Here is a 22547-nt window from a genome sequence, read left to right as displayed (position 1 = left end):
TTTCAAAATATGAGATCACACATGGCATTTGTTCTGGCTTATTTAACTTAGCCCTTAGCTTCATACATTTATGCATATGACAGAATTTCATCTTATTGTTATGTATGAGTAATAATTTATTTCATAAGTATAGTATATGACATGTATCATAAATTCTTTACTCTTCAGTCTATTGAAGGACTATAGGCTGATTCCTTGTCTTGTGGTTGTAATACAGAACATTAGCACTAGATAACAATAGGCTTTAAATGGCAGCATCATTTCCATTAGCTATAGCCTCAGGGATACTATAGCTGGCATGATGATCCATTTTCTCATAGTCTTCCAGGCTCAGTTCTTTTTTTTTTATGTTTTGCATTTTATCATTTTAATATGTTATTATCATGCAAATATGAATAACATTTCATTTTAAATTGGGGTGCAAATGTAAACATTGGTAATTTTCCTTTAAAAGTATCTTCTATCCATTTGTCATAGTCCATAAATAAGATTTAGCAACATCCTTATCAATAGGAGATAAACAATTTTTCCTTAGCAAATTAATTTTTTAATACTTTTATTACATATTTTCCTCAATTACATTTCCAATGCATTCCCAAAAGTCCCCCATACCCTCCCCCCCCCCAGTACCTTACCCACCCATTCCCATTTTTTTGGCCCTGGCGTTCCCCTGTACTGGGGCATATAAAGTTTGCGTGTCCAATGGGCCTCTCTTTCCAGTGACGGCCGACTAGGCCATCTTTTGATACATATGCAGCTAGAGTCAAGAGCTCCGGGGTACTGGTTAGTTCACAATATTGTTCCACCTATAGGGTTGCAGATCCCTTTAGCTCCTTGGGTACTTTCTCTAGCTCCTCCTTTGGGAGCCCTGTGATCCATCCACTAGCTGACTGTGAGCATCCACTTTTGTGTTTGCTAGGCCCCTGCATAGTCTTGCAAGAAACAGCTTTATCTCGGTCCTTTCAGCAAATTCTTGCTAGTGTATACATGCTCAGTTCGTAATAAAAGCTACCAATGAACACGAATCTACTGTAAAATGTGAACAGTTAGAGCCACAGCCCAGAACTGACCATGCAGGACAAGTTCTCTCTGTTTTAAAAAAGATTATTGGAGCATATCTTCCAGATAAATCTTTAGGATGTTTTTTAGGTTGGCCACAGGTAAATGCGCTCTCTCTCTCTCTCTCTCTCTCTCTCTCTCTCTCTCTCTCTCTCTCTCCCTCTCTCTCTCTCTCTCTCTCTCTCTCTCTCTCTCTCTCTCTCTCTCTCTCTCTCCCCCTCTCTTTCTCTCTTTTGCAAGTCTTGCCTCTGCCTTATTTTGATTTACTATCTTTAGTAAATTATCCTCTAGACTTAGCATCTTTTGACCTATAAAATCCTGAACCTTTAGTTCTAGTGTTTCCTCTAATCTCTTTTCTAAGGTATGTTTTTTTTTTTTTTTTTTTTTTTTTTTTGCCTAGGGCCCTGTCTTTTGAGAAGCCATAGCAAACCAAGAGACTAACTATTGAAACACCAGTAAATAACAGAATGTGTGTTTCCTTTAAATTCATCCCTGTTGAACAGTTCAAAATATCTTCCCCTAAAGTCCATCTACTGCTTGATTCAGAACCATGTAGTCTTCTCCAATTCCTTTGTTTACAGGGAGGGGCTTTCTGTAGAAAGGAGTGCCACTTAGCTGGCTTTCTGTCCTTTGTTTGGGTTGCAGGTGGCAGCATATGCTTATGTGCTGATGTAACAGAAGCACAAGTAGCTGGGAAAGCCCAGTGCATTTCCTCTGTACACACATAGAATATGGGGGAAGGGGTGGCTCTCTCTCAGGCATAGATGCTCTGATCAGTTCACTGTATTTGTCCCAAATCCACCTCATAGACAGTTGTGCTCCTGGGTTCCCAGACCTTCCTTTAGAGTCCTACACAGTGATGCCCAATATCAGCTCTAGGCTGGGATGCTGCCACCAACCATACCTGTTTTTCAGGGGCTTGAGGAATGAGCCTCTCTGCAGTTCTTTGTAAGCCCCTCAGACCCAGTCAGCTTTCAATCTACACACTGCTGCAGCCTAGATCACTGCCCCAGCCACTTATTTGTGGGTGTTGGAGTGGCATTGAACTTTTATCTCAGGTTAGTTGGGTTCTAATCAATATGATGGGCTCCAAATTGTTACAGTAAATCTCTAACCCCAATAAGCCTGTGCAAAGAACACACGACTCAGTTATATTATGTATAAACTGCATACCTAGATTGGGCAGATATACTACTACACTACTCTTCCTCAGCTACGAAATCCATTGCTACTTGTGCTTCCTCCAGGCCATATGCTACTGCTCCATCTTCCTACTACCTCTTTTTTTTTTTACCTCCTTTTTCTCCCTCATCACCTGATCTCCCCTTCCCCTTCCTCTCTCTCCCTTTCAAAAACTCCCAGCTCCACCTTTTCCTTCCACTAGTCAATCACAGGTTGTAGCCTTCATTTGACCAGTTAACAAGGGGAGAGAGGTTTCACCTGAAATAACATGAATAAGTGATCTACACATAATCAGGGCACCTTTTTTGAGGGAGCAGAATTAGCATCAAAGTACAAACAGAAATCCACAGCATAAGCCAATTTAGCAGGGCCAAAATCCTCTTGTACCCATCTGCAAACCCATCCCTGTACCAGATAATTGGTCTTTCCCATTTAATGTCCTTAGCAGTCATATCAAAAATCATTTGCCACTTTAAGTAAGAGATGATTCTTGTGAATTCTATTCTGTCCTATCACATCATTGAAGTTATTACCACACTGTTAAGAGTACCATAAAACTGAGCTGATTTTTCTGTGTAGAGATGATCATTAAGTGACTTAAGGGGCTTGCTGCCTATTATGATGATTTACATTCAATTGTCAAGACACACAGTAGAAGGAGAGAATCAGCAGTTGTCCTACCAGTTGTCCTCTGAGACAATGTGTGATACTAAAATAAACAGGTACTATGCATAAATGCATAAATAATCAAGATATGTAAAATATAATGAAGTAATTTTGAAATCTGAAAATATGACTCCTGCAAATTTAATCTTCTATTGCAAGACTAGCTGTTCAGATTCTTTGAGCTTTCATACACATCTTTGAAAGATTTTCTTTTCTTTCTCTTTTTCTCCTCAAAAGTAAAAAGCTCCTTGAATCTTTAATAAAGACTGCATTGAATTTGTGAATCACTGTGCATAGCCATGTTTAAAATGACTGCCCAATCCATGCATGAAAAATAGTGTTCTGTGTATTTTTGTTTTTTATTTCTTTCATCAAAGTTTTGTTTATATCAATAGATCTGCCACTCACCTTTGTACATTTATCAAACTTAAATCATAGGTTTTTTATTAGTCTTAATATTTATTTTATTTTATTTTTTATTAATGCTATGATTACAAAGTTCATGTATTTTTTTCTTATTTTGTTTCAGATAACCCACTGCTGCTATTTAGAATTTAAACTAATAATTGCGTGTTGATTTTTTTATTCAATATCTGAAAACTTTGTTAACTTCTTGCTCTAGTAGTTTTCTGTGTATGCGCTTTTGCTAGTTTTATACTTATGAGACCATTCTCTCTGCTTTAAGGAGAAAATTGTACTTTTTTGTCTCTAATTCAGATCCTATGTTTCTATTCATTGGCCAAATGATCTGCCTATTTACCAGTAATGTGCTAAATAGAAAGGATGAAATATGGCTTATTCCAGACCTCAGGTGAAAATGACCACATTCTCCTCAACCATGTGACTTTTAGCTACAAGTATTTAATATACAGTGTTTTGTGTTGCGGTACTTTCCTTCTTCCATTACTTGGCAGTTTTTATTTTACAGAAAGATGTTGAGATATTGTAGTTGCCCCATACATGGAACACTAAACAGGAACACCATTCTAACTTTGAAAGCAGCCTAGCGTACTAAGCAGCTAGCTTAGAATACAAAGTCTCAAAACATTGTGTTTTATTAAAGGCCTATTCTTTATCATTGACCTTAAATAATGATTTCAGTATTTTGCTTCACCCTGTTTCTGTGCTATTTTCATGTGTTGAACAATCTTTCCATTCCAAAAGTAAATCCTACCCATTCATATCACAAGTTTGGCTGTAATTCATAAGGTCAGTAATTTCTCAGCTGATGACTATTTCAGGACCTCAGAAGCTCAGTGCTTAAAATCTGCAGTTTTCTGGAGAAAGAACTGAGTGAAGAAGAATTGGATGCTGTTTTAAGACAAGCTACCTTTCAGAAAATGAAAGCTGACCCACGAGCAAACTATGAACACATTATAAAATATGAACTTGGAACAAGAAATAATACGGGAAGTTTCCTTCGCAAAGGTGATATCCAGTGGTCTGTAGTAGCAAATATGTTGTGTGTTCCCTCAAATGTTTATATGCAGTAGTAATAATCTGCATTTCCAAAATATTTCTCATGCTGATAATATTTGGAAGAATCAAATATTTTAGCTAACAGAGGGCCTAAGTTTCTAGTAGTGTTTTAGTGCAAAATCTGTCAATTTCACTTACTATATAAATATGACTTTCCTTCATTTTGGCCCACACAAATCAACTTTTTAAAGTGTATCAGCAGTTTTATTCTAGTTGAGAGATGTGTTAGAAGTGAAGATTATAATTTATCTTGTGCTGTTGTTCTGTTATTTTGCTTTGATCTGGTTTGTTGCTGGTGTTGCTGGTGTTAGTGGTGGTGACATGAGTGTGCAAGCATGCATGTATGTGTGTGCATGCATGATTGTATATATGTGTGTGTGTGTGTCCGAGAGAGAGAGAGAGAGAGAGAGAGAGAGAGAGAGAGAGAGAGAGAGAGAGAGAGAGAGAGAAAACCACAGTATAACCCAGGCAACCAAGGCTTGAATTGATATTCTTCTTGTCTCTGCAACAAACCCCTCCCAATGTTTGTAACTTGAGGATTAGATTTAAAGTGTTTCTCCATGTTTGAGATAGTTTATTATAAAATTTGAATGATGTCTTAATACATTTATGTGGTATGAATTGAATTTTTTCAAAGGCATTATACATTCTTATAATCTCATTATGAGCTAGCAGGTGTGGATAAGAAAGAAAATTTCTTATAATGCTCTCCAAACATCATTATTATGGGCACTGGGTTATATTGTATTATCTCTGGATTTTCATATTTTTCAGGAACTCTTCTTCTTTGTCTGTTCTGCCACTTAATGTCAACTCTTACATCTCATTCTCAATAAGACCAAATGTCTTACCGAGAATAGCTCACCATCTGTCCGAAATGCAAACAATAATTTAATGTTCTCATCTCGGACAGCTGTAGATCCCAAATGACTATTTGCCTTTAAATGATATAGTAGTGATCCTTCCAAATTCTGTTTTGTTTTGTTTTTATTTGATTTACTTTGTTTTTTTTCAAGATAGGGTTTCTCTGTGTAGCCCTGTATGTTTTGAAACTCACTCTGCAGACCATGTTGCCCTTGAACTCACAAAAATCTGCTTGTCTCTGCCCTCCACATGCTGTGATTAAAGGCATGTGCCATTACCAACTGACTATTTAAAATTCCTGTCTAGTAGAATTATGACATTGGCTCTTCTGACACACTGTGTCACTTTGATTTTACTTGCTGAAACCGTGAAAATTCATTTGTGTGTGTGTGTGTTTGGAAAAGTCTCACATGTATCTCATGAGGTTGCTTTGAAATATAGTATTTCTTTTAAGTTAAGAATTGTTAGATGGCAAAATATAGCTTTAAGGTTCTAATATAGTTTAATATTTAATGAAGTTTTTTTTTTCTAAAAATTGGTATGGTTAGGTAGTAGTAACTTGTGATATATATATACTATGCTCCTAAAGGAAAGTTTAGTTTACTGATCAGTGATAAAAGGAGAGGTATCCACCTGATCCCTACTGAGAATTTAGTGATATGCAATGTGAGTTAAAGTCAGTAGAGTACTGTTTATGTAGAGACTGCTCTGTGCTTCTCCTATTAGGTATCATTGGGGACTGGAAACATCATTTGACTGTGGATCAAAGTGAAAGATTTGACAAGATATTTCATATGAACATGAAAAACATCCCCTTAAAATTCACCTGGGATATAAATGAGAAGTAGAACTTTAATCTCCATGTGAATATGAAAATGTACTATGAAGATAATGTAGTTTAATGTTAAAATTAATGTATTCTCTCATTTAAATCTTAATTTTAAAGAAAAATTTATCTACAAAATGAATAACTTATGCCTAGATTGTTTGCCATAACATGACTTTCAAAGGGAGCTATGAGCATTGGTTTCATTAACAAAAACACACAAAAAAACTAAAAACAAAACAAACCCAAAATTCAAAAATAAGAAAGCAAACAAGTGATATAACAGAAAGCATAAAACACAGTTCGTAGATATATTTTTTTGAGTATTCTATAGTTCACATTTTTCTCTTCAATTAATTCAGGGTCAAAAAATCATTTAGAAATCCCTTTATTCTTGTAATTAAACTCCAGTTAATTTTGTTCAAAATCAGTAAGTTTGATAGAATATGCTGTGTGACATAAAGACAAATGGCATATATAAGCAAATTTCATATGCTTTTTAAAAACAGTGTTAACAGGTCTCAGTTTGCCAAAGACATAAAAATCAAAAATTAAATAATTGTCAGTTTAATCACAGGGTAAAAGGATGAAAACAGTTCTCTTTTCATGTATCACTAATTGAAATCATACCATATCAATGTAATGGTTAAACATTTAATATGAAGTCACTTTAATAACTAGAAATAAAGGTGAATCCAAAATTTTCAATGAAGAATGAATATAATTAGTAAAGCAACTGTAGACAAAATGTTTAATAAATTTGGATCATGTATACATATGGTAGTGGCCTTATGAATTACAGCCAAACTTGTGATATGAATGGGTAGGGTTTACTTTTGGAATGGAAAGATTGTTCAACACATGAAAATATCCTCACAGTAGCAGTATTCATAACAGTCATCAAATGGAACCCACATGTTCTGCTTTACATCATTGTAACTAAATACCCAAAATGGTTAATTTATTCAGATCAAAAATTGATTTTTGTTTGTGGTTTCAACTGTTGTAAATGTACTGTTGGCTTACAGTTTTGCAATACACATTTTAAAATATGGCAGAGCAAATAGTTCTCTCCACAATTACTGGATGAAAGAGAAGAAAAAGCAGGAAGCTTATCCCATCCAAGGGTATGCTTCATACATATGAGTTTCTCGAATTAGTCCCTTCTAACATGTACTAGTAACACCAGGCCCTGAAGACAATCCTTTACTGTATAGCCATTTGGTTAAGATAACTTATATCATACTGTCCTTGTAAGCACAAATAAATCAATGGCACTTTAAATGATCATGGTGTATGTTATATTCATTTGTTGTTTTGGAAATTTTGCTGTTGTTATTTTGAGACAGGGTCTATCTAAATAGTCGTGGGTATCCTGGGCTCACTTATGTAGATCAGACTGGCCACAGACTATCGTGGCTCTGATTTCTGAGTGCTGGGATTAACAGTGTGCACCACTAATCCTGACTTGTATCACATTCTTTTACTATGTGGAAAATACATGAGAGAGTCTATTTAAGAAGAGAAAGATTTACGTTAGTTCCTAGGTCCAGAGGTGCCATGGTTAGTTAGCTTCATTGACAGAGAGCATCATGATAGCTTGAATCTGTTGCAGGAATATCTTAGTCAAATATTTTGTTACAAATAAGAATAATTTGATTCTAATATATTCACACAAAATATAGTATTTCATTAATGTGATTTATGGATTACTAGAAAGGAATTTTATTGAATCTATTCTGAAATATATACAAAATGTAAGAAGCAGAAAGCGATTTATAGTTTGTCAAGCACAAAGGATTACATATTGAAAATAGAGCTCATTGGTTGAATCTAAAATTCCTATTCCCAGTGAGGTTAGACAAAATGATGTGTGAAAAAAATTTATATCACACACTGTAGAAATTGTAGTTTGGGAAAAGCATGCCTAGTGGATTGAAAAGGAAGCATCTGGTACAGGCTAATGACGGATTTTAAAGAAGCTGTAGCTTTGATTTCATGAGGTTAAAGAATTGGGAGATAATTCAGATGCCCTCACTTAAGTGGAAGCCTCAAGGTTAGGACAATCACAGAAGACCAAACTGCTTCTGCTTTCTTCCTCTCTAAAGGTGGTGGACCTTCTGAGGGATATCTCCTGTCTCTCAACTTTATGGAAAAGTGCTACATAGAAAATAACCTGGTCTTGAGCTTCACAGAAGGCACTTATAAAGTCCTGGATGCATTTCAATCTTCATGACTCTTGTTGATTCTTAGGAGCTACTATCCCAATTGTGAAAGAATGGGCCAGGCTCCTATTTAAGACTATGACAAAGGTGCTGCACCAGGATGATTGCCAACCCTTCAATCTCTCTTCCCAATCACTAGCCACTTAGATGGATCAGCATTTAGAGCTTTCCAGTGGGTCACAAGGATGAGTACACCTGAATAGCAGACCAGCGCTGAAAGAGAGGGAAACTAGGCTACAAGAGAAATATGGAACCAAGACAGTGTTCTGATGAAGGTTCAAATTTTAAATGGCAGACACGCTTAATAAAAGGGGGGGGGGAGAGTCCATTTCTGCCAATTCATCTTTGGAGCTTGGAACCAGCTGCAGGTGATGACATGCAGGATAGGACATATTCTCTGGAATAGCTCCCGAGGGGGGCGGGCTCTCAGCAGATAGCAGAATATTGAAGAGGAACAGAATCAGTGGCAGAACATTAGAGTGATCTAGGGAGGAAGGCTCCACCCTAGATAATTTCCTTAGTGGCAGCAAGGTCAAGTTCTGGTTTAGCCTGCTTCAGGTTTATGGGAGGCTACAGATCAGATTAAATACATGTGTTGCTTGTTAACCACATTGAAAGTTCAAAGAGATCATGGAGTTCTAGGATGGTTGGCTGCAGAGGTGGTTCTTTGAGAAGATCAACTAGAGAAATAAACCTATAGTCAAACTGATGATCCAGAAACAGTATCAAAATCACTAACATCAGAATTGATAAAGGAGACAAAACAACAGAACCTGAAGAATTTCAAAAGTCATCAGATCCTACTACAAAACAATATACTCAAGAAAACTGAAATTCTAGGTGAAATTGATGATTTTCTACACACATACTATGTAACAAAGTTAAATCAGGATCAGATAAACCATATAAACATCCCATAATATCTAAGGAAATATAAGCAGTCACTAAAAGTCTCCCAACTAAAAAAGGCCCAGGGCCAGATGCTTTTAGTCCAGAATTTTACCACATCTTCAAAGAAGACCAAGTACCAATAGTTTTCAAACTATTCCACAAAGTAGAAACAGAAGAAACACTACTTAATTCGTTCTATGAAGTGACAGTTATGCTACTGCACAAGACCCAACAAAAAAAGGGACCATTAGAATAATTTCCCTTGTGAATATCCATGCAAAAATACTCAATAAGATACTTGCAAATCAAATTCAAGAACACATGTAAACAAACGGTCTCCATGATTAAGTGGACTTCATTCCAGGGGTGCAGGCATGGAAACCCATTAATTTAATCCACCATATAAACAAATTCAAACAAAATAATGAATGTTAAATACAGCAAACCTACAGTCACCAATATAATACATGTTTAACAACTGAAATATTTCACTATAGTCAGGAGCAAGACAAGGGTGTTGTTCATTTTCTCAGCTCTTTTTTCATATTGGGCTTGAAGCATGTAGACAAGATCATAAAGAGACAGAAATTAAATGTATACAAACAGGAAAAAGATCCTATATTCTTGTCAGGAAATGATGTCTTGTTGATAGAAATTAGAAACACACCAAGAAAGAATTTAGGAAAATAATTTTATTCAAAATTGCTTCAAAGAAAAGTAAACAGCAAAGATTGGGAATTAGCCTCACCAAGAATTCATTTGCCTTCTGTTTCTGTGTGAGTACAATGATCAAAAGTTACTTTTGGGAGGAAAGGATTTATATTAGCACTGACTTATACATTCCATCTTTGAAAGGGGAGAGAAGGAAGAGATTAGGAACAGAAGCACAAACCATTGAGAAATTTTTCTTACTTGTTTATTTTGTGGATCATGGTCAATTCACATTCTTATTCCTGTTTAGAGACTGTGTCACATGTGGTGAACTGGGCTCTCTTGCATCAGTTATTCATTAAGACAGTCTCTCATGTCATGACCACTGAGATCTGATGGAAACAATCCTTCAGTTGAGTATCTCTTCCCAAGTGAATCTAGATTCTATCAAATTTATAATGAAATCTAGGTTAAGATAAAGATGGACACAACTCAAGAAAAGGATCAGGGCCTTGATATTGTTACTGATGCTGTGGTGTGCTTGCAGACAGGAGCCTAGCATGGATGGCTGCTGAGAGACCCAACCAATGATCTGAAGCTAGGGACCACTGTGGTTGAATTGGGAAAAAGCTGGGAGAAGCTGGGAGAAAGGTGGGCCCATGGGAAGACCAACAGTCTCAACTGAGTGGACCCCCAAGAACTCTCATACACTGAGCCACCAACCAGGTAGCATACACCAGCCAATATGATGCTGCCAAGACATATATAGCAAAGGACTGCCTGGTTTGGCCCCAGTGTGGGAATATGGGCCTAACTATTGAGAGATTTGATGCCCCAGGGTATGTGGAGACCTGGTGTGGTGAGGGTGGGGAGTGGGGATATCCTCTTGGAAATGGGTGGGGGAGGTTCGGGATGGGGAGCTGTTGGGGCAGATTCAAAGAGGATATAGTCTGGACTGTAAAAAAAAATGATTAAAGAATAAAAATAGATAAAGGTAGTTTTAAAATTAAATGAAGAAACCAGTTGTCTTAATTAGGACTTCTATTGTTCTGATAAAATACCATGACCAAAGAAAATTGGCTTTTAGTCATGAGTTTCCACATAGGCTACCCAATCCTAAAGGGTCAGCCCTAAAAACATAGGTCCAATATTAGATAATTTTACCATGTGTTCATAAACCCTATATGATTATAGAAAGTGGAAGGAGTTTAATCAGCTTACAATTCTTCATCACAGTTTATCCCTGAAGGAATTCAGAGCAGAGATTTGGTGGCAGGAACTGATGCAGAGGCCACAGAGGGGTACTGATTACCAGCTTGCATTCCATCACTGGTTCAGACTAGTTTCTTATTGTACTAAGGACCATCAACTCAGAGTGTCACACCACTTATTTCAATCTTCAATCAAGAAATTGTGAAATTGGATTGAGGCATTTTCTCAACTGAGTTTCATGATTCCAAAGTGACTCTACTTTGTAGTAGGTTGATGTAAAATTTAAATAGCACATCAGAACACCAAAGAAGTGAAAGACATTTACAATAAAAACTTTAAAATGCTAAAAATGAAGTTGCAGATACTAAAAGATGGGAAGAGATATCTCTCATGCTCATGTATGGGGAGATTTGATACTATAGAATTATTTATACTACTAATAATAACCTACAGATGTAGTACCTCATCAAAACCTCTGTATGACATTTCACAAAACTTGTATCTCTGACAAAACATCAGTTCTATAAGAAAAGCTACAGTAAATTAATGTTTGCTGAGAGAGGAGAGAGGGGAGAGAGAAAGAGAGAGAGAGAGAGAGAGAGAGAGAGAGAATACCAGACTTCTCCAGACTTGAGTTTCCCCAATAGGCTAGCCAATCCTAAAGAATCAGCTGTAAACACATAGGGCCAATAATTTAAAAGGTTGCATTTATCAGCCAATATGCATATGTATATGTAATAATCATAATTAATAAGAGACTCTGAACTTAAGGAAATGGAGAGAGACTGGAAGCTTAAAAGGAGGAGAGTGGAGGAACATGATGTGTCATACACATATATGACTTTCTAAACAAAAATTATATATGAATACGAAATACCCTAGATAGCCAAAGTAATCCTGAGAAAAATTGAGTGAATATTCACAATTTATTTCAAGTTCTACTTCAGAGCCTTACTAATAGAAATAGCTGAAGCTGTAGACATGGCTCAGCAGTTAAGAACACTCATTGTGAGAGGAACACTCCTTCATTGTTGGTGGGATTGCAAGCTTGTACAACCACTCTGGGAATCAGTCTAGCAGTTCCTCAGAAAACTGGACATAGTACTCTCAGAGGATCCCAGAATACCTCTCCTGGGCATATAGCCAGAAGATATTCCAACTGGTAATAAGGACACATGCTCCACTATGTTCACAGCAGCCTTATTTATAATAGCCAGGAGCTGGAAAGAACCCAGATGTCCCTCAACAGAGGAATGGATACAGAAAATGTGGTACATTTACACAATGGAGTACTACTCTACAATTAAAAAGAATGAATTTATGAAATTCCTAGGCAAGTGGATGGACCTGGAGGGTATCATCCTGAGTGAGGTAACCCAATCACAAAAGAACTCACATGATATATACTCACTGATAAGTGGATATTAACCCAGAAACTTAGAATACCCAAGTTACAATTTGCCAAACACATGAAACTCAAGAAGAACGAAGACCAAAGTGTGGTCACTTTGCCCCTTCTTAGAACTGGGAACAAAATACTCATGGAAGGAGTTACAGAGACAAAATTTGGAGCTGAGACGAAAGGATGAACCAACTAGAGACTGCCATACCCGGGGATCCATCCCATAATCAGCCTCCAAACGCAGACACCATTGCATACACCAGCAAGATTTTGCTGAAAGGACCCTGATATAGCTGTCTCTTGTGAGGCAATGCCATTGCCTGGCACACATAGAAGTGGATGCTCACAGTCAGCTATTGGATGGAACACAGGATCCCCAATGGAGGAGCTAGAGAAAGTACACAAGGAGCTAAAGGGCTCTGCAGCCCTATAAGTGGAAAAACAATATGAACTAACCAGTATCCCCAGAGCTTGTGTCTCTAGGTGCATATGTAGCAAAAGATGGCCTACTCAGCCATCTTTGGGAAGAGAGGCCCCTTGGTATTGCAAAGTTTATATGCCCCAGTACAGGGGAACTTCAGGGCCAAGAAGTGGGAGTGGGTGGGTAGGGGAGTGGGAGTGGGAGTGGGAGGGGTAGGGGGAGGGTATGGAGGACTTTTGGGATAGCATTTGAAATGTAAATGAAGAAAATTCATAATTAAAAAAAAATATATATATATAAAGAACACTCATTGTGGTTGGTGCCAGCTCCTGGCAACCTTGGGCATGAACTTGGAGGATGGTCCCACATCCCCAGAGGACTCTCCATGCCGCAGGCGCCCTAGCAGTCCCAAGATCTTAGGATCACTGGTGAGTGGAACACAACATCTGTTCCAAAACAATCATGATGGGCCTGTGACAGCAGCAGTAAGGACATAGGAGCCCTGCCTGATAATCGGCTTGGATTACTTCTGATTGGTGCTGGTATACCTTTGTTTTGACCACACCAGACAGCCCCATGGTCCCCAGAGGAGACAACACTTCCAGGCACCTTAAGATGCCCATGATCTTAGGATTTCAGCATACCAGGATAGCAGGAGTTTGATTACACAAGGATCTCAGGGTCTCAGAGGAAGCTTAACTGCCAAGAGCTCTGACACATCCAGAATCTCAGATTCACAAGGTCCCGGAATCACAGGATCACAGAGAAAGCTGGACTCTGAGGAGTCCTGAATCAACTGGGATTAAAGGAAGGACAGGCTCCAATCAGATATACTGTGGGCAACAAGCACTTGAGATAATCATATGTAAGGAGGCAAGAATAACAACAGAAGCAACAGAAATCAAGATTACTTGGCATCATCAGAACCAAGGTCTTCCACCACAATAAGTCGTGGATACACTATCACAGCAGAAAAGCAAGGATATGGATCTAAAGTCACTTCTCATATTGATGATGGAGGACTTTAAGAAATACAGGAGAACACAGGTTAGAATCTCTTAAAAGGAAACACAAAAATCCCTTAAGGAGTTACAGAAAAACACTATCAAACAGGTGAAATATTGAACAAAACCATCCAGGATCTAAAAATGGAAGTAGAAACAATAAAGAAATCACAAAGGGAGACAACTGTGGAGATAGAAATACTAGGAAAGAAATCAAGAACCATAGAATTAGCAACAGAATATAAGAAATGGAAGAGAGGGGGCTGGTGAGATGGCTCAGTGGGTAAGAGCACCCGACTGCTCTTCTGAAGGTCTGGAGTTCAAATCCCAGCAACCACATGGTGGCTCACAACCACCGGTAACAAGATCTGACTCCCTCTTCTGGAGTGTCTGAAGACAGCTACAGTGTACTTACATATAATAAATAAGTAAATAAATAAATCTTTAAAAAAAAAACAACAACAACAAAAAAAAGAAATGGAAGAGAGAATCTCAGGTGCAGAAAATTCCATAGAGAACATGGGCACAACAATCAAAGAAAATACAAAATGCAAAAAGATCCTAACTCAAAACATCTAGGAAATCCAGGACACAATGAGAAGACCAAACCTAAGGATAATAGGTATAGGAGAGAATGAAGATTTTCAACTGAAAGGGCTAGCAAATATCTTCAACAAAATTATAGAAGAAAACTTCCCTAACCTAAAGAAAGAGATGCCCATGAACATACAAGAAGCCTACAGACTCCTAATAGACTGGACCAGAAAAGAAATTCCTTCTGACACATAATAATCATTACAATGAATGAACTAAATAAAGATAGAATATTAAAAGCAGTAAGGGAAAAAGGTCAAGTAACATATAAAGGAAGACCTATTCGAATTACAATGGATTTCTCACCAGACTATGAAAGCCAGAAGATCCTGGACAGATGTTATACAGACCCTAAGAGAACACAAATGCCAGCCCAGGCTACTATACTCAGGAAAACTCTCAATTACCATAGATGGAGAAACCAAAATATTCCATGACAAAACCAAATTCACACAATATCATTCCATGAATCCAGCCCTTCAAAGGATAATAAAGGGAAAACTACAACACAAGGAGTGAAATGATACCCTAGAAAAAGTAAGAAAACAAACCTTCAACAAACCTAAAAGAAGATAGCAGCAAGAACAGAATCCCAACTCTAAAAAGAAAAATAACAGGAAGAAACAATTATTTTTCCTTAATATCTCTTAACATCAATGGACTCAATTCCGCAATAAAAAGACATAGACTAACAGACTGGCTACATAAACAGGACCCAACATATTGCTGCACACAGGAAACCCATCTCAGGGGAAAAGAGCCACTACTTCAGAGTTAAAGGCTGGAAAACAAATTTCCAAGTAAATGGTCCAAAGAAACAAGCTGGAGTAGCCATTCTAATATCGAATAAAATTGACTTCCAATCCAAAGTTATCAAAAAAGACAAGGAGGGGCACTTCAAACTCATCAAAAGGTAACATCTACCAAGATGAACTCTCAGTTCTGAATATCTATGCTCCAAATGCAAGGGCAACCACACTCATTAAGGAAACTTTAGTAAAGCTCAAAGCACACATTGCAGCACACACAATAATAGGGAGGAGACTTTAATACCCCACTATCATCAATGGACATATCCCGTAAACAGAAACTAAACAGACACAGTGAAACTAATAGAAGTTATGAAACAAATGGATTTAACAGATATCTACAGAGCATTTTACCCTAAAACAAAAAAAAATATACCTTCTTCTCAGCACTTCATGGTACCTCCTCAAAAATTGACCATATAATTGGTGACAAAACTGGTCTCAGCAGATACAAAAATACAGATATTATTCCATTCATCCTATCAGATCATCAAGGACTAAGACTGATCTTCAATAACAACATAAATAATAGAAAGCCAACGTTGATGTAGAAGCTGAACAGCACTCTCCTCAATAATAACATGGTCAAGGAAGAGACAAAGAAAGAAATTAAAGACTTTTTAGAGTTTAATGAAAATGAAGCCACAACATACCCACACTTATGGTACACAATGAACGTAATCCTAAGAGGAAAACTTATAGTTCTGAGTGTCACCAAAAAGAAACTAGAGAGAGTACACACTAGCAGCTTGCTAGCACACCTAAAAGCTCTAGAACAAAAGGAAGCAAATTCACCCAAAAGAGTAGACGGCAGGAAATAATAAACTCAGGGCTGAAATCCATCAAATAGAAACAGAAAATACTATACAAAGAATCAACCAAACCATAAGCTGTTTCTTTGAATAAATCAACAAGATAGATAAACCCTTAGCCAGAATACCTAGAGGGCACAGGGACAGTATCCTAATTAACAAAATCAGAAATGAAAAGGGACACATAACAACAGAACCTGAGGAAATCCAAAGCATCATCAGATCCTACTACAAAGGCTATACTCAACAAAACTGGAAAATCTGGATGAAATGAACAATTTTCTAGACAGATACCAGGTATCCATGTTATATCAGTATCTGATTAATGATCTAAAAAGCCCCATATGCCCTAAAAAAATAGAAGCAGTCATTAATAGTTTCACAACCCCTTCCCCCCCCCCAAAAGCCCAGTACTTTAATGTAGAGTTCTATCAGACCTTCAAAGAAGACCTAATTCCAATTAACCTCAAACTATTTCATGAAGTAGAAATAGAAGGAACTCTACTCAATTCATTCTATGAAGCCACATTTACTCTGATACCTAAACCACCTAAAGACCAAACAAAGAAAGAGATCTTCAGACCAATTTCCCTTATGAATATCAATGCAAAAATACTCAATAAAATTCTTGCAAACCTAATCCAAGAACATATCAATGATGATAAAGTAGGCTGGGATACAGGAATTGTTTAATATACAGAAATCCATCAATGTAATCTACTTTATAAACAAACTCAAAGACAAAAACCACATGACCATCTTGTTAGATGCTGAGAAAGCATTTTACAAAAGCCAACATCCATTCATGATAAAAGTCTTGGGAAGATCAGGAATTCAAGGCACATACCTAAACATAAAAAAAGCAATCTACAGCAAACCAGTAGCAAATATCAAACTAAATGCATAGAAACTTGAAGCAATCCCCCTAAAATTAGGGACTAGACAAGGCTGCTCACTTTTTCCCTACCTACTCAATATAGTACTTAAAGTCCTAGCTAGAGCAATTAAACAACAAAAGGAGTTCAAGAAAATACAAATTGGAAAGGAAGAAGTCAAAATATTACTATTTGCAGATGGTATGATAGTATATATAAGTGACCCTAAAAATTCCACCAGAGAACTCCTAAACCTGATTAAACAGCTTCCGTCAAGTAGCTGGATATAAAATTAACTCAAACAAATCAGTGGTTGTTCTCTACACAAAGGATAAATAGGTTGAAAGAGAAATTAGGGAAACAACACTCTTCACAGTAGTCACAAATAATATAAAATACCTTGGTGTGACTCTAACTAAGAAAGTGAAGGATCTCTATTATAAGAACTTCAGACAAGTTCTTTCTAGTTGGCGTAAGCACCGGGACACCTTGTGTGTGGAGTTGGCAGACACCCCCAAGGTCCCTAGAGGACTCTCCACACAATCTTAGGACCTCTGGTGAGTGGAACACAACTTTTGTTCCAATCCAATTGCGTGGGACCTGTGACAGCATTAGGGAAGCAGAAAACCAGGCCTGACCAGGGTCACAAGTCCCTTACAGTCAGTGCCAGCACCTGGTCTCCTTGTGCACGTGTCCCAACAGCAGGACTTAGTAATTCCCTGGGTCAAGGAGGACCGAGGCCTGAAAGAGAAATGGGCAGAGAAAAGGGAGCCAGACCAAGCAAAGAGTTGTCAAGGTCTATTTAATGGAGTCTAGAAGCCTGATTATAAGCACACAATGAGAGAAAATAGGGAGGGGTCAAGGGAGTATAATAAAAGTACAGAGAAAGGGATGGACATCTTGGGCAGATGCTGATTGCAGGCTTCAAACATCTTGCAGCTTATCCTGGAATGTTGGCTCTATCTAAACAGTCCCTGGTGCCAAGTGGATACATGAAGTAGAGGGTGACATAACTCACATCAAAGGGTCAGCCGAATCTTCAGGGTGAGAGTTGTTGAGGGTCTGGTTTCCCACAGTTTGTTCTCAATTAATAATCTCAAAGAACAAAAAGTTTGAATATTATTTAAGATTTTTCTCTCAATTATTAGCTTTTAATTGAAATTAACGTCAAGAAAGAAATAAAGTAATTAAGCTAATTCAATAAATTTATCCTCATTCAGAAACACACACAAAGATAGATAGAGATAGATAGATGAGAGAGATTGATTACATCTCTTTATTATTTTATTTTATTTTATTTTATGAATTTTTTTTAAAGGAGAGATTACATATTTTCAAAATTCAGTCCAGACCAGTGTGTGTGCAGGACCTGCCAGTGAAATCTCTACTTAATACTTAAATAGGTAAAAGGTTATCAATGGGTCCAATATCTTTAAAAGTATATATTTCAGTTGCTTATTCCAAAGGAATATCTTTGTACATTAAGAAATTTAATGTGTCAAAGTAAAAAATCTAGTTCTGTCCATGTTACATGCCATCTGACAACATTTCATTTCTAACCCACTTGATTAATACAAGTCAGAGTTTAGATATCTGCAAAGAAGAACTAGAAAAGTGTTCACCTTAGAGTCACCCATGTGAAGCTTTTTTTGGTGTTGTTAGGTCAGTACAACTGAAAGATGTAGCTTGGGTTAAGTCTCTAGTGATTATCTTTCTGGCTTGCTGAAGTCTAGGCAACCTGACTGGTGAGTAATGGGAGCAGAGTACTTGGGCTCTACTCACAAGTATTGGCTTCAAGTTGGTTGGTGAAGTGATATTTTGACATTTACACCATAATTTTTAAAACAGGTTACCCACATTATCACTAAATGAGCATTGTGATTTCCAACAAATCTGGTTGCTGAGCAAAGTGTCAGGTCAGGCTGCCTCAAAAAACACACTGAAAGAAATTGCCAGTATTTGTTACTTATTACATATGGTCACTCTAGTATCTGTCTTTTACCATAAACTGTCTCTCAGAAGGGAAAAAGGTAGGTAAGAGATATTCATATACATTTTTTTAGGTTGGTGTTTTCAGGTGGTCTGTAGTTCCTTACTGTCTTTCAAGGGTAAAGAAAAGAGAAAGGCAGAAAATTCAAGAGAAAAGAGTAGGTAAGTCATGCAGAGAAGAAGCTGAGTCTTGAAAGATGCTAAACATTTACCATTTGACTACTTGCAGTTGCAGATCAGTTGCAGAAACAGAACCAAGTCTGCTACAGTGTTAAGAACAGCAAGGACTGAAGGGTTGCTGAGGTACAAATAACCCTTACAAAGTTTGTTTTGGTTGAGTAATGTACTTGGAAATACATTAGAAGTTGTCTAGGTAAGTTGTGTAAAAGTTGACTTTTGTAAAAATCTATCATATTATTATAGGACTTTTGAAAGGAGGAGGAACTACAAAGAGCTGCAGGAAAACAAGTTACCTATTTACTCAGTTACACAAATTTCTAAGCAAACAGTTAAGATGTATTTGAAGGGACAGCTAAATGAGTTTGATGACTTATTTGGATAAAAAGTAACCCTGTAAATCTGTCTGGGAGTGGGAGGGTGACTGCATTTCTCAAGGTTTTATCTTCACTTTCCCATGCCCCTGTTCAGACATTTATATTGCCTGTTTCTTCCATTACAAAACCAGCCTGTAGCAATAGAGAGATATTTGGTTTTATAACTTTCCTGAGAAAATAAATTCATTTTCTTTTTTTTATTAATTAGGTATTTTCTTCATTTACATTTCCAATGCTAAGTCCCCCAAACCCTCCCCCCTCCCCTCTCCCCCACTCCCACTTCTTGGCCCTGGCATTCCCCTGTACTGAGGCATATGAAGTTTGCAAGACCAATGGGCCTCTCTTTCCACTGATGGCCGACTAGATCATCTTCTGATATATATGTAGCTAGAGACTGGAGCTCCGGGGGGTACTGGTTAGTTCATATTGTTGTTTCACCTATAGGGTTGAAGACCCCTTTAGGTCCTTGGGTACTTTCTCTAGCTCCTCCATTGGGGGCCCTGTGATCCATCCAATAGCTGACTGTGAGCCTCCACTTATGTGTTTGTAGGCCCGTGCATAGCCTTGCAAGAGACAGCTATATCAGGGTCTTTTCAGCAACATCTTGCCAGAGTGTGCAATGGTGTCAGCATTTGGGGGCTGATAATGGGATGTTTTGTTTCCAATTCTAAGAAGGAGCAAAGTGTCCACACTTTCGTCTTTGTTCCACTTGAGTTTCATGTGTTTTGCAAATTGTATCTTGTATCTTGGGTATTCTAAGTTTCTGGGCTAATATCCACTTATCAGTGAGTACATATCATGTGAGTTCTTTTGTGATTGGGTTACCTTACTCAGGATGATGCTCTCCAGGTCAATCCATTTGCCTAGGAATTTCATAAATTTATTCTTTTTAATAGCTGACTAGTACTCCATTGTGTAAATGTACCACATTTTCTGTATCCATTCTTCTGTTGAGGGGCATCTGGGTTCTTTCCAGCTTCTGGCTGTTATAAATAAGGCTGGTATGAACATAGTGGAGCATGTGTCCTTCTTACTGGTTGGAACATCTTCTGGATATATGCCCAGGAGAGGTATTGTGGGATCCTCTGGTAGTACTATGTCCAGTTTTCTGAGGAACAACCAGACTGATTTTCAGAGTGGTTGTACCAGCTTGCAATTCCACCAACAATGGAGGAGTATTCCTCTTTCTCCACATCCTTGCCAGCATCTGCTGACACCTGAATTTTTGATCTTAGCCATTCTGACTGGTGTGAGATGGAATCTCAGGGTTGTTTTGATTTGCATTTCTCTGATGATTAAGGATGCTGAACATTTTTTTCAGGTTCTTCTCAGCCATTCGGTATTGCACAACTGAGAATTCTTTGTTTAGCTCTGAGCCGCATTTTTTAATGGGGTTGTTTGATTTTCTGGAGTCCACCTTCTTGCGTTCTTTATATATATACATATATGTATATGTATATATATATTGGATATTAGTCCTCTATCTGATTAAGGATAGGTAAAGATCCTTTCCCAATCTGTTGGTGGCCTTTTTGTCTTATTGACTGTGTCTTTTGCCTTACAGAAGTTTTGCAATTTTATGAGGTCCCATTTGTCGATTCTTGATCTTACAGCACAAGCCATTGCTGTTCTATTCAGAAAAATTTCCCTTGTGCCCATATCTTCGAGGCTTTTCCCACTTTCTCCTCTATAAGTTTCAGTGTCTCTGGTTTTATGTGGAGTTCCTTGATCCACTTAGATTTGACCTTAGTACAATGAGATAGGCATCGATCAATTCACATTCTTCTACATGATAACCGCCAGTTGTGCCAGCACCATTTCTTGAAAGTGCTGTCTTTTTTTCACTGGATGATTTTAGCTCCCTTGTGCAAGATCAAGTGACCACAGGTAGGTTGGTTCATTTCTGAGTCTTCAATTCTATTCCATTGGTCTACTTGTCTGTCGCTATACCAGTACCATGCAGTTTTTATCACAATTGCTCTGTAGTACAGCTTTAGGTCCAGCATGGTGATTCCACCAGAGGTGCTTTTATCCTTGAGGAGAGTTTTTGCTATCCTAGGTTTTTTGTTATTCCAGATGAATTTGCAGATTGCCCTTTCTAATTCGTTGAAGAATTGAGTTGGAATTTTGATGGGGATTGCATTGAATCTGTAGATTGCTTTTTGCAAGATAGCCATTTTTACTAGATTGATCCTGCCAATCCATGAGCATGGGACAGCTTCCATCCTCTGAGATTTCCTTTGATTTCTTTCTTCAGAGACTTGAAGTTCTTATCATACAGATCTTTCACTTTCTTAGTTAGAGTCATGCCAAGGTATTTTATATTATTTGTGACTATTGAGAAGGGTGTTTTTTCCCTAATTTCTCTCTCAGCCTTTTTATCCTTTGTGTAGAGAAAGGCTGTTGACTTGTTTGAGTTAATTTTATATCCAGCTACTTTACTGAAGCTGTTTAACAGGTTTAGGAGTTCTCTGGTGGGATTTTTAGGGTCATTTATATATACTATGATATTATCTGCAAAAAGTGATATTTTGACTTCTTCCTTTCAAATTTGTATCCCCTTGATCTCCTTTTGTTGTCGAATTGCTCTAAGACTTCAAGTACAATGTTGAATACATAGGGAGAAAGTGGACAGCCTTGTCTAGTCTCTGATTTTAGTGGGATTGCTTCCAGCTTCTCACCATTTACTTTGATGTTGGCTACTTGTTTGCTGTAGATTGATTGCTCTTATGTTTAGGTATGGGCCTTGCATTCCTGATCTTCCCAAGGCTTTTATTACGAATGGGTGTTGGATTTTGTCAAATGCTCTCTCTGTATCTAAGGAGATGATCATGTGGTTTTTGTCTTTGAGTTTGTTTATATAATGGATTACTGAATTCATTTTCAAATACTCAAAATATCCTTTCTTAGCAACACTCTTCAAAATCCTATTTGTTTTTTATTGGTAGAAATAAGGGGCCTTTTGTTTTCTACAATAATAGGGTTTTGTTCTCTTTGTGTTCTACCAACTTTTCTCATCTCTTAGTCCATTC

General features: G+C 37.5%; 1 protein-coding gene and 1 long non-coding RNA gene across 4 annotated transcripts in view; one reads left to right on the top strand and one right to left on the bottom strand.

Annotated features, from left to right (window-relative positions):
- The window catches only part of LOC147002606 (amine sulfotransferase-like), a 43376-nt gene extending 36999 nt beyond the window's left edge, over positions 1–6377 (top strand). For 2 of the 3 annotated variants that reach the window (XM_085842748.1, XM_085842749.1), the window contains 2 exons: positions 4149–4335; positions 5977–6377. In XM_085842748.1, coding sequence (XP_085698874.1) covers positions 4149–4335; positions 5977–6098 — 309 coding nt within the window. In that variant the 3' untranslated portion in view covers positions 6099–6377. Of the gene's footprint in view, positions 1–4148; positions 4349–5976 lie in introns of all 3 variants that reach the window. The other variant, XM_085842750.1, reaches the window with a different exon arrangement.
- Positions 6378–17756: 11379 nt separating this feature from the next.
- LOC147002605 (uncharacterized) lies at positions 17757–19236 on the bottom strand. The gene is made up of 2 exons (XR_015048384.1): positions 19174–19236; positions 17757–18067 (listed from the first exon to the last, which is right to left on the bottom strand). It is a non-coding gene; the product is annotated as an uncharacterized LOC147002605 (long non-coding RNA).
- Positions 19237–22547: the final 3311 nt, after the last annotated feature.

This window comes from Mus caroli, unplaced genomic scaffold (assembly GCF_978045245.1).
Source record: "Mus caroli unplaced genomic scaffold, Mus_caroli_1 scaffold_9, whole genome shotgun sequence".
NCBI classification, from domain to species: domain Eukaryota; kingdom Metazoa; phylum Chordata; class Mammalia; order Rodentia; family Muridae; genus Mus; species Mus caroli.
Note: the sequence above shows the minus strand (reverse complement) of the source record. Positions and strands in the feature narration are given on the sequence as shown.